The following is a 12,212-nucleotide window of genomic DNA, read 5'->3' as shown; positions in this document are numbered from 1 at the left end:
TTGTCACGTAAATATTACAGTACTTTCACGTCCATGATGTAACACATTCTTGCTACTGAATACCTTTTTGCATATGCGACATTCCTCTTTGTTAAACCGTTGTTGCAGACAAATAAAGTATAAGTACATCTAAAAAAAAAAACACCAAGCTGTGTGTTGCAGGGAACAGCTGTGATTGGCACGCCATCATGCAGTGATTTGGGGAGCGCTTGATTTTCTTTTACTTTTTGCTTTCTATTGGTCAAGTACTGACCAATAGAACGTGATCGAGATTAACATGAGACTGATTGTGCAGTCCCCTTAATTTTTTTGAGTGTACCGTATTTTCTGCACTATAGGCGCACTTAAAATCCTTAAATTTTCTCAAAAAACGACAGTGCGCCTTATAATCCGGTGCATCTTATGGTCTGAAAAATACGGTAGTTGTCACAACGCCGACTTAAAAAGTAGCCAGCGTGCTCTTTTCTTACAAAAACATGGCCAGATGCAGTCAAATGACCAAACAAGGAGTGCATGACTGAAAGGGGCTTAAGTCAGATAATATTTTTGATACGGTGCTTTGATACTGTTTAGTTTCGCTTAATGTGCCTTATGGTCTGAAAAATACGGTATATACTTTTTCAGGTAACTGTAATTTTTTAAAACATTTTTCTAAATATATTTATTTTAGACAGCAGACATACTTTACATGATTCATTACACACACGCACAGACAGTGAAAGTGTATCGTACCACAACACGGCGAGTTTCTTCTCAGGGATGGTGGCTAAATGGCTGGTGAAGTTCTTCAACCTCATGGCATACCTGCAGTGGAGAGATGCTCATTACTCATCGATTGTCAAAACAGAACTCTGAATTTTACAAAAAGCAGATGCATATATACCCAAGTGCTGCTCTTCACTTAGTGATCAATTCTTCCAGTTTACCAGCAGCCAACTGAAACGCTCTGAATTGTTTGTAGGCAAAACAAAGTTAACTTTCTCTAACGCTGTGGGTGATACAATGCTCCTTTTGGCCAGCCCTCTCTGTTCAGCACAACACTTTATCAGTCAGAATCAAATTCAGCCATCATGAATGAGAGTTCATTGATCCCTGAAGGGAAACTCCGTCCTTTCCTTCTCTCAGGGAGTTCAGAGGTCAGAGTGACTGCAACTGCTAAAAAGTCTGTGTTTTGCTCAAGGACCCTACAGCAGAATAGATGAGTGCAGGCAAGCAGATCTTGAACCTGAGCACTTGAGTTAAAAGACTCTGTCCCACTACACAATCCTCCTCACAACAAGTCAACCTTCAGACTTAGCAGTCATCAGTTATTCTCAGTTTGCTCTCCTATAGTTACACTCAGCAGCTCTCCAAAGATGAAAACCTGCAGAGATCCTGCAAGGCAACAGATAATACGTCTGTGGATGTTTTTATTTAAAAATGTTGGACTTTTTGACAGACAAAAAGGTGACGATACACCACCTTCAATATACTCACAAATCACGTATCCGTGAATCGAGGTACCTCAGAGTAGACCGAGCCTATAGTCCACATTTTTTAGAGTTTATAGTCATAAACTCTAGCTATAGTCAAATCTAAGGTTAGAGTTTATAAGAACATACAGCTGCTGTGGTATGGTTTACGTTATAATTATATTATATAATTATAGTTACGTTCAGCACCTATCACATCAGTGGCTTTACATCAGGGATGTCAAAATCATTTTGGAGTCTTTGCTGGGCCAATTCTAGCCCCCAAGCCTTATATTTAACATCCCCTCTTTATATAATAATGCTGTGAGGTCAAAGCTGGTGATAACCCTACTCTTACTCTATTGTGTCAGAATATGTAACTTTTGTTTCAGAATTGTTCTCCTTACTCTTGGCAATCATGGGACAAAGAAAATAATCACTCTGACTGAAACACGTGAAAAACTAGTAACATTTTTTCTCAAACAGTCCTCGCTTTTCTCCCAATCACAGGGTTTCACCAGGTGCTACACTGCTTTGAATGAAGCTTTTCAAAATAAAATCACTGATCAATTCTGTTCTACTAACCTGTTAAGAAACTAGAGAGCGTTTATTGATGTTTTTCTGTCCATCCCTACCTGATTAGTTCCACAGTCTCAGAGTACATTGTATATGGTGATTTGGCCTCTAGTGGATCTCGCTCCATAGCATTTCCACACTCTATGAAAGACAGAGCGCCGTCTGCGTAGTTCACTGCTTTCCCAAATTTGTCCATCTGCAGACAGAGGACAGGAAAGGAAAGAAAACAGGAAACAAATGTGAAATGAAAGGAGATGTAACAGAGAGAGAGGGGAAGGAAATGTGAATAAGCGGTAGAATAAGCAACGGCTTGACGGCATTGTGGCAGAAACACGGCAGCCTCTTTGAATAATCTCCCACTAAGATGCAAATCCCTAGATAAATCTGAGGAAACAACTCGTAAACATAAGATAAATACCAAGTTAAATAAATCTCATTTCATTGTTTGTGTGTGGGGGGTGGGTGGGGGGGTCCGATAATTCTTTTGATATTCTATAATCTTGCAGACATCATCAGTCCTTGAATGCAATGTCCCCTTAGAGACAAATGGTGCAATAAATAACACAAATTATACAGTACGGTCCTTGGTACCAAATAGATTTTCATTCTACTGAGACTTACAGTGCACACATAATTGCAGTCTAGACTGTAGATGTTAACATTGTGTGTTTCTGCTTTCACTGTCTGTCTGCCTCGTGTCGTTAGCACAGAGGGCTGAAGGTGTGCGTCTACCTGAACTGGGTCACGCAACATCTTACCAAAGCATCAGCCTTGTGCTTCAGTCTCTTGGCCTCCTGCATGTAGAAGTCAGCACTGTGGACCCTGCAAACATAATGGTGACAAATAATACAGACCATAAAGAGCATGTGTGCGCTGACATGTTGTTTAACAAAACCTGAAAACAACACCCTGCATCACTGAGACAGATTTGCATAATCACGGACTACAAGTAGCTTGCAGTGAGCTACACACAGTCATCTACTTAGGTATACATACCTCAGGCTTAGTGTAACCTTAGTATAACAACAAGACATGTTGTTTCATGAATAATGCAGAAGCCTTTTGGGACAAATATCCAAGATGATGTATCATCTTTCAATGTTAACACACATCTGGACAAATGATAAGGCTGCTACAGCTTTCCCCATCCACATACACTAACAGGCGAGTGTCTAGCCTTTAGCTGAAGTTGTAGTAAATAAGGCAAGTTTTGTTACAACAGAGGGTCGCACGACCAGAGAACCAAATCAGGGTTTAGCATCAAGGACTGAAGATATTCTGTAAAGAGCTATGAAGAGCAGTTATGCGTGGCCGATAAAGTTGATTGTGACAGGACACTCTGTCGTAGCCATGACGGTAAACAAAATACACATGAAAAAATGATCAGAAACTTCATGAACTTTTTATACAATCATCACAAACTTACCAGCTTACCAGCAAGTAAATGTGTAAAAAGAACACAATGTCCCCTCCTGTTCCTGAGTTATGGCATTGATTAGTGATCAGAAAAGCGCTCCTGATTTATTGCCAGTATTTTTTTTTGTGAGGTCACTATGACCTTAACCCTTGAACATGAAATACTAATAGGTGCAACTGAAGGTTTGGGCCAAAGTGGAAGAAATTCCCTCAATGTGTTTCTGAGACATCAAGGCCGTGAGAACCAGAGAGCAGGACTGCAACTGCTGCCTCTGGCGTGCAGGCATGAACTTCCCCAGTAGCACAGCTAAGAACTGCACAGCAGCTAACACGATCTAGCAATAACTTACAGTTAGGCCTATGGAGTTTTATAATGCCTTTCAGTTTAAATACAAAATTGTTATAAACATGTAATAACAGCTGTCGCCTTGTGATCCCATTCTTATCTGTTATAAGTTTCCTGCTGTTCAACAGTCCTGGATCTTTTTGCCATTTCATGATGTGTCAGATGTTTTCAGTTGATGATATATCTGGACTGGAGGCTGGCCAGTTCACTACAATGAAATCATACTGTTGTAATAGATGCAGTTGGGGGTGTTTAAGTTTAAACACTTAAATGGTAAATGGCCTGTATTTATATAGCGCTTTACTAGTCTCTAAGAACCCCAAAGCGCTTTACATATCCAGTCATCCACCCATTCACACACACATTCACACACTGGTGATGGCAAGCTACATTGTAGCCACAGCCACCCTGGGGCGCACTGACAGAGGCGAGGCTGCCGGACACTGGCGCCACCGGGCCCTCTGACCACCACCAGTAGGCAATTACTTAATATGTTTCTTTGTTCTCCTTGCTTTGTTGAGAAACCTTTGCAAGAAACCTGATGTCTAGAATCCATGGTCCTCACCAAAGAGTGTGTTTCCTCCTTTAATAATGGTTTGTCTGGCTTTTACTACGGCTGTCTTCAACTGTTGTTTTTGTTTTTCTGGACTGAACTTCGCCTTTCTTTACACTCTAAAACTGGGTTGCTTTGTTGCTGGTATCTGGCAGGTTATTGCTCATTTGTCCTGCTTAGCACCATCTAGTCAGCACTGCCTCATTTGGCAGAATCTGAGCTGAAAATAAAACTTTACCTGCCTGCTTCTGTGTTCTGTCACTTCATCAACACAAACACTCATGGCCCAGTACCATTTGGAGCCATGCTCATGTCTCATACTGCCTCCACAGTCCAATCTATCTTTTCTATTGCTGAGGCTTATGAATGGTTTGCACCTTGTAATGAACCCTCTGTATTTGCTTTTGTGAAGTCTCTGCTTTATTACAGACTTGAATAATATTACTCACTCCTACCTCCTAGGCAGCGTTCTTCATTTGGATGTGTGTTGTTTTCTTTACAATATAAAGAATCCTGTAATCACGCAGTCCACTTTTTATATCGTCAAGCTCATGAGTGCGTTATCTTTTTTTATCGGAACCTACAACACAGTGCGTCCTGATTTTAACACTCCTAGTATTCCCGGTATTTCTGAGACGGATTAGTTTTGTTTTTGGAGACAGCCTGTTCCTCATCTGATCATGGAATCAGTGTTAACAGACCTCTCTGCACTGAATCATACTTTTATTAATCTCTGTCTCTCTTCCACAGCATGTCTTTATCCTGTCTTCCTTCTCTCACCCCAACCGGTCACAGCAGATGGCCCCGCCCCTCCCTGAGCCTGGTTCTGCCGGAGGTTTCTTCCTGTTAAAAGGGAGTTTTTCCTTCCCACTGTCGCCAAAGTGCTTGCTCATAGGGGGTCATGTGATTGTTGGGTTTTTCTCTGTATGTATTATTGTAGGATCTACCATACAATATAAAGCACCTTGAGGCGACTGTTGTTGTGATTTGGCATGGGGAAATTCCTCTCTGCATTTAACCCACTCACTCAGTGAAGCAGTCAAAGTCTAAACTTTATGCTCATATTCATCAGAAACTATAATTTGGATATTTTTTGTAAAACAGCTAAAATGACACAAAATATGTTAAAAAAAATAAAAAAATATGTATCCAACTGTATAAACAATCAAATGTTTGTAAGTGCACATCGTGGTGTGTGCTTTTACTTACGTGTCACTGAATGAGAGCTTGGGCCTGCGGGGTTCTGCGGGGTCCATCAGGGGTTCCGACCAAACCTCCGAGTCTGAATGACCGTTGGTATGGTAACCGTCTCCACAGGGCTTCTCGCCATGGGAATCCATTTCCTGTAGTAGAGAGGTTTTTGAAGTATATGCTTCCAACAGTCTTAATTAAGTTTATATTGTGTGGCTTTCAGTGACCACCTACTTAAACTTGAGCACTGGCATCTGATTCACACTGACAGATTTAAACTTTGCTATTTACCGATAGCAGCTGTATTGAGCAGGAATGAGATGTGGTCACCCTTTCCTACAGTCTTCCTTAGATATAGCATCATCATAATCTACTATGACACATCGGTGTTCATCATTAAAAGCTGACCACCAGGTCTGTGTCCACAGGACTGTATATATATATATATATACAAGCACTTACACTGCCATTTCTCACATGCGCTGATGTTTTTCCTTCACCTCTCCGGTGTCTGTGTGAGGAAGAGGAGGTGGAAGCAGCGGAGGCGGCGCAGGGCAGCATCCCAGCGGCGCTGGCCTCCTGGCTGAGAGAGGAGCTGCTGTCGCAGGGCCGTTTGCGAGGCGGATCATCGGACAGAGGGGACAGGAGCGGCGGGAGCAGCTTCTCATCGTGCCGTCGGGACTGCTTCCTGTTCAGAGAGCTACTGAACACGCACGCACACACACATACGCACATACACGCACACACACAGAGACAGAAAAGAAGTGAGATTATTTGTTTACTTATGCAGAGGCACTGAATGCTATGTTTTTACTTTGTTCTTTGTTGTATCTGTGCTATACGTGAGTTACTCATGTATGCGAGACTCAGTGTAGCTCGTCCTGGCACTGTTAATTTTGCTCCAAAGACACAGACCAAGTGCAAGTGTCCTGAAGCCCTCATGTGGGGCTTTTTGCTACCTTTAAAAATTAAGTGAGTGATACTGAAACTAATCCCACGATGACTGAGGACTCCTCTTGTATCTACATTCAGTTTATTACTGGGTTCAGGACTGTTAGTGGCAAAAAAAACCACAAGACAGAATTTAGGGACTAATGAATGAATATACCTTATTTTTAAATCTGTGAACGATATTTTTTTCCCCTGTAAAATTATTGGAATTCTGCCTTCCCCCGTAGCACCTCGACAATTATTCCCTCAGCCGCCTTATTGTAGCTCCTGTGACTCATATTGTTTGCAGCACAACAGATAATATTTTTATGTTTTTCCTCTCCCTGGAAACTCTGGGGGTTTGATGCGGTGAGGAAGTTGCTGAGCTCGCAGAACAAGGCCCCAGGCACCGACATTAGCAATAATAGACAAAATCATGGAGACAAAGACTAATTAGCTGCTGTGGAGTGTGTGCATGCGGAGCGTGAGTGTGTGCTTTTGTGTCTGCGCACGGCATAATTGATGTGTCTGCGGCTGTTTGTGTGCATGCATATGCTAATTTGCGTGTAGTGGCGTGTGTCTGTCTTTAAGTGGACGCTGATGTGTGTGCAGGGAAGTAGGTGAGAGCACTCAGACTTCTTTTAAAGGCATAATAAGTTAACAAATTGAGAGGCTCTTAGAATAAAATGACCACAGTATATCGGCCAAATCATTTCCTGTAATGCATTTGCAGTGACTCAGTGAGAAGATTTATATTCCAACTGAAATGAGATTTCTCCTTTTTTTGGTACACTACAGCATTCATATCAGTCTTTAAATCACTTGTCGTGTGTTCGGCTTTGTCATACGAATTAAGAACCAAACAGCAGAATGCCACTTATGAGATTTTTTCCGGTTTTACTTTTTCCAGTGACCCTGCCGGTTTGTTGGGTCGACACAGACGAGAGCCGTCTCTTCTACACAGATCGAGACATGAGGGAGTAGGAGCCCAGCATTAAACACCTATGTCAGCACCGTATCAAAAGTATTATCTGACTTAAGCCCCTTTCAGTCATGCACTCCTTGTTTGGTCATTTGACTGCATCTGGCCAGGTTTTTGTAAGAAAAGAGCACGCTGGCTACTTTTTAAGTCGGCGTTGTGACAACTCCCATATTTTTCATACATAAGGCACACGGGATTATAAGGCGCATTAAGTGAAACAAAACAGTCAGATAAGTCAAACTTTACTCAACTCATTCTTTTGCTTCCTCCACTTCTGTACCATTGATTCATTAATGTTGAATTCTCTCACAGCTGCTCTATTCCCATGTTGTTGCAGTATATTAATGACTAACCTTCTATTGTGAATGGATGATCTCAGTTGTTCTCCTGACTGAAGTTTGGTCCGTTTACAGCATCCTACCATGCGACTGCATTTGTCCCTAACCATCGGGAACCCACACGTTAACTTTTATCGAGTGGAAAAAAAATTAGCATTATGCTAACATAGCTGTGTCGCTAGCCACCACGCAGCACATCATTATATACCAGCTAGCCCAACTTCCGTAACCCTACAAACGTCACTGCTGTTTAGTTTTCTGTCTTCGTTTATTTTAATCTCTGTGTGCAGCGCTTTGTGACTACCTGTCTATGAAAAGCGCTTAATAAATAAACTTTACTTACTTTACTTACTTCATTTATGTTGGAAGTGATAGCAGAGCTGTACTTTTGAATTCTTTCAGAAATCTCTCAGTCAGAACATGCTACAGTATATCATGTTTAGGTGGAAGCTAGCGAGCTAACTTCCTGCTAACTTCTAACTCGGTTAAATGTAATAAATTCTGTTTTCATGGATGCCTGGATGTTAAACTTAATTGTTTCACCTGGTTAAGCAGCAACGCTCATCATTTTATTAAAGATGAAAGAACTTAGACAGTTTTTAACTCTCAGTGATGCCGCAGTGTTTGTTTGACTTTGGGACCTGAACTAGACAGAGTTTAGGACCCAGATTACTCCACGAGGCTCCTGACTACGGCAGCCGTAATGCTCCAACAATCCATCAAGTGGTGCGACTTCGTAGCGTACCAAAGTCGTACTAAAACATTTTTTAAAGAGTTTTGAGCGCCGTGTAGCACATCAAATCGGTTCGAGGTCAGTGAGCACAACCAGAATTCATACATAAGGCGCACTGGATTATAAGGTGCACTGACGATTTTTGAGAAAATTAAAGGATTTTAAGTGTACCTTATAGTGCAGAAAATACGGTATGTATTACTTTCAGTATGACATGCTGTTACACCAAGGGGCGATTTCTGGAACTGAAAAATGAAGCCGATACAGAACTAGCAAAAGCTGCAGTTCCTGTAGGTGCCAATCCCACTTTTCTTTAGTTGTGACAAGAACTTCTTCAAAATCACTAAACATCTTTTGTATATTCTGAGATTTTACTTCGTTCTGTAATTCTACATCTAAAACAGACTGAAATATTTACAGAAAGTACAAGTTGACTGTAGAGCACCTATGCAGATAAAAGTCTGTGACGGGTCAGATTACAGATGAAATGTTCACAGAAGGTAAATTCATCTGGTTGCTTCCAGCTGTTTCCAGAAGTCTTCTCTCAAAGCTTCTGACACACTAACAACAGCATAAAGTGACAAAAACACTTCATGAGTAACTTAAGATAAATTACCCATAAAACTGAGACGGGATCAGTCAGGATCAAACAGAAAATGATGTTGATTAAAAGTTTTACTGAAGTTTGTGCGGGTGCATCCACAAAAATTCAGATCGGAGCCTCACTAATAATCCAAGAGGCTATTAAAATACATTCCTCATGGTAAGAAACTTTTTTTCCCTAAACATGGCTAAACCACCACGGTAACTTATGCTGAACACATAACCTGGCTGGGAGTCAGGAATTGGTTGTTTAAAATTGACTGTGAGCGCCGTGTTTTCACTGAGCCTATTATTGAAAGTTTTAAGTGCAATATAGATTTTCTGCTGAGGGAATACGTTTTATATGTCCAAGTTGTTAAGCCCTACCTGACTAAAACCACTGAATGAAGTGTGTGTCACAATGACACAAGGATGTACATGCATTAATACAGAAAATGTTTAAATGTTATACTTGATTCTAATCTGCTGCTAATCCTCTTTCACACTGATGGAACTGCAGCTACTGGAACACAGAACACACACCAAGAATATCAGTTCAATCAAAAAATTAATTTCACTTTGATCTGCCAACAAACTAAAGTAATTTCAAGGCGTCCTTTATTAGGTTCTGGGATGTTAACCTTTAATGTTTAAATGTATTCAGTTTAAAGTTTGAGAGCTCTAATGTGCAGCTGTCAGAAATAAAGCAGCACTGGGAGCAACTCAGCCATAAAATAATTAACTGGAATTAAAAAATGTATTTTACCACCCTGTACGCTAAATCACCAGATTAACGATTTTCTGCAGCATTAATTTCTTGTCTTATTTGCAACTGTTTGCAATTTTTCTGTTATATTTTTAGATTCTTTACAGATTTTTAATCACCTTTTTATCTTTAAGAGCATCTGATATGTGTCTAATTGCAGTAGGGGGCCTTCATAGGGATCATTTTTTGCAGAAGTTACACGACAGGTGCGGCATGATGCAGGAAGCCCGGTTTAAGAGAAAGCTACGGTGGCCCTGAGAGGCCAAACGGACTGCAACTTCAGAAAACACTTGCAAAAGGGAAAATGCTGCAAAAAGAAAAACACTTGCAAAAAGAAAAATGCTGCAAAAAGAAAAACACTTGCAAAGAGAAAAATGCTGCAAAAGCACACACAACACAACGGAAATGTTTCTGGGGAGACAATAACCGGACGGACCAGTTGCACGAACCAAAACATACTAACAAGTGCACTGGGACTGGGACACACTTCAAAGAAGTGGAAGCAGAGCGGCCAAAGAGTAAACTTTCAAAAGTAAGTTCTGAATATTATGTCACTTATAGGGATGGGTACCGGTGTCCGGTGCCATGATGGCACCGGTTCTGACATAAACGGTAGTAACCAGACCGAAAAGCAGCGCACATTTCGGTGCTTTATTTCGGTGCTTTTTTTCCCTGAGCTGTGATACACTTTAGATTCTAGCCAATCATTTTACGTTTCCGAGGATAGTAGGCAGGGCCAGGTACGTACGTTCTGTTAGAGCAGAGCTACAGATTAAAAATGCCCAAGGCGAAGCGGTCAAAAGTCTGGCTTTACTTCATAGCAAAATATGCAAACTCAGCAGCCTGCAACAAGTGCTTTAAGCTGATACTGTGATACTGTCAAAGGAGGTAACACCTCAAATCCGATGAAACACCTGGCGACGCATAGCGTATTTTTTATTTTGATAGCTTGCTGCGAGACCTCACACCGAGCACATCTACTGCGGGTGGGTTGCCTGTTATGCAACATCCCCCAAAAACACGAAGAGGAGAGTCCTGGCCCCTAGCCCTGCCAGTGTAGCAGAAATGATGACGGATGATGGTGGCAGCAGCCGTTCTTCTCTGCGTGAGTAGCTAATTTACGTTGAGTAGGCTAACCACGTTATTACATTAATGCATGTAAGGTGAACTAGCAAACATCATCATAGCTACATGCTGCTGTCTTCTTGTTTGATGGCAGATACTCCCTTCACCCTGGCTAAAAAGGCTAAAATGACCAAAGAAAAAGTGGAAAACAGTTAAACATGAGAGGCTTAGGACAAAGTTTGTGTTTTTTCCATTGTTTAAGCACTGCTTCCAGCCAAGAGTGATACCATATATGCCCCATAGCTGCAGAAAAGGCTAACATTGTTATATTTTTACAAAAAACAGCTGAACATGAGAGGTTTTTGGACCAATTTTGTGTTCTCCATTCTTTAAGCACCGGTTTGAGCACCGTTTGAGCACCGGCACCGTTTCAAAAGTACCGGTATCGGATAAAACCTAAACGATACCCATCCCTAGTCACTTATTTATGTGCAAATGTTTAATAATGAATAACATTAAAACATTACTGTTGGCCACATGTCGGCAAAGTTATGTGTCATTAGCGATGTTTGTACTTTCAGCATTTACTTTGTTTTAGCCTTTACTTTAAAATATATGCTGTTCGATAATAATAACACAAACTAAATCCTCCTTCTCTTTTGCTGTTGTGTAACAGTGTACACACCTGAGACTGTCACCTGTCTGTCTGTCCTGCACTCTCTCTCTGTTTCTTTCTCTCTGATTGTGGAATAAAAGTATGAACATGTGTTTATAAGTCACACTTGTGTTTGAATCCTGCAGCTTATCACACATTTGATTTCCATGCGTGACAACTGCAAGTGTCCAGAGTGAGGACAGACTGAGGGACCCACTGCTGCACATCATCTGTGAGGCTTTTCACCCCTGATGATCCACCAGGACAAACTCAACAATGTGTGAGGAAGAGGAGGAGGAAGAGCCAGCAGTAGCTGACAGATGGAGAGGATAGACAGACTGTTCCCTGTTTGTGAAGGACTGCTAGAAAAGTTTAGAATAACTAATTGTCTGTCCTGAATCAGTCTTATTAGGTAATGTTCAAATAATTTGATCATCCCAGTGTTTTCAGTGTGGGAGAAAGTACTCAGGGCCTTCAAGTTACACACTATGAAAGGCAGCAACAAGTTTAATGTTCAGAAACCTAAAGTATGTATCAGCAGCAGAATGGAGCTAAAAAGAAATGTTTGTTTCAGTTCTATGAAGCTTTGAGTATTGAGTATGAGGATTAGTAGCACTGCTGTGTTTGT

At 41.1% G+C, this 12,212-nt stretch overlaps 1 protein-coding gene across 2 annotated transcripts in view; it reads right to left on the bottom strand.

Moving 5' to 3' along the window:
• aff2 (AF4/FMR2 family, member 2) overlaps positions 1–12,212 on the bottom strand; it is a 204,699-nt gene that overhangs the window by 14,930 nt on the left and 177,557 nt on the right. The window contains exons 18-22 of one of the 2 annotated variants that reach the window (XM_026186564.1): positions 5,996–6,233; positions 5,552–5,685; positions 2,786–2,849; positions 2,087–2,223; positions 733–804 (exon numbers count right to left, since the gene is read on the bottom strand). In XM_026186564.1, coding sequence (XP_026042349.1) covers positions 733–804; positions 2,087–2,223; positions 2,786–2,849; positions 5,552–5,685; positions 5,996–6,233 — 645 coding nt within the window. Of the gene's footprint in view, positions 1–732; positions 805–2,086; positions 2,224–2,785; positions 2,850–5,551; positions 5,686–5,995; positions 6,237–12,212 lie in introns of both variants that reach the window. The other variant, XM_026186554.1, reaches the window with a different exon arrangement.

The sequence above is a fragment of the Astatotilapia calliptera genome, chromosome 2, assembly GCF_900246225.1.
Source record: "Astatotilapia calliptera chromosome 2, fAstCal1.2, whole genome shotgun sequence".
Lineage (NCBI taxonomy): Eukaryota > Metazoa > Chordata > Actinopteri > Cichliformes > Cichlidae > Astatotilapia > Astatotilapia calliptera.
The sequence above is the reverse complement of the archived record's forward strand: the minus strand, read 5'-3'. Positions and strand labels throughout refer to the sequence as shown.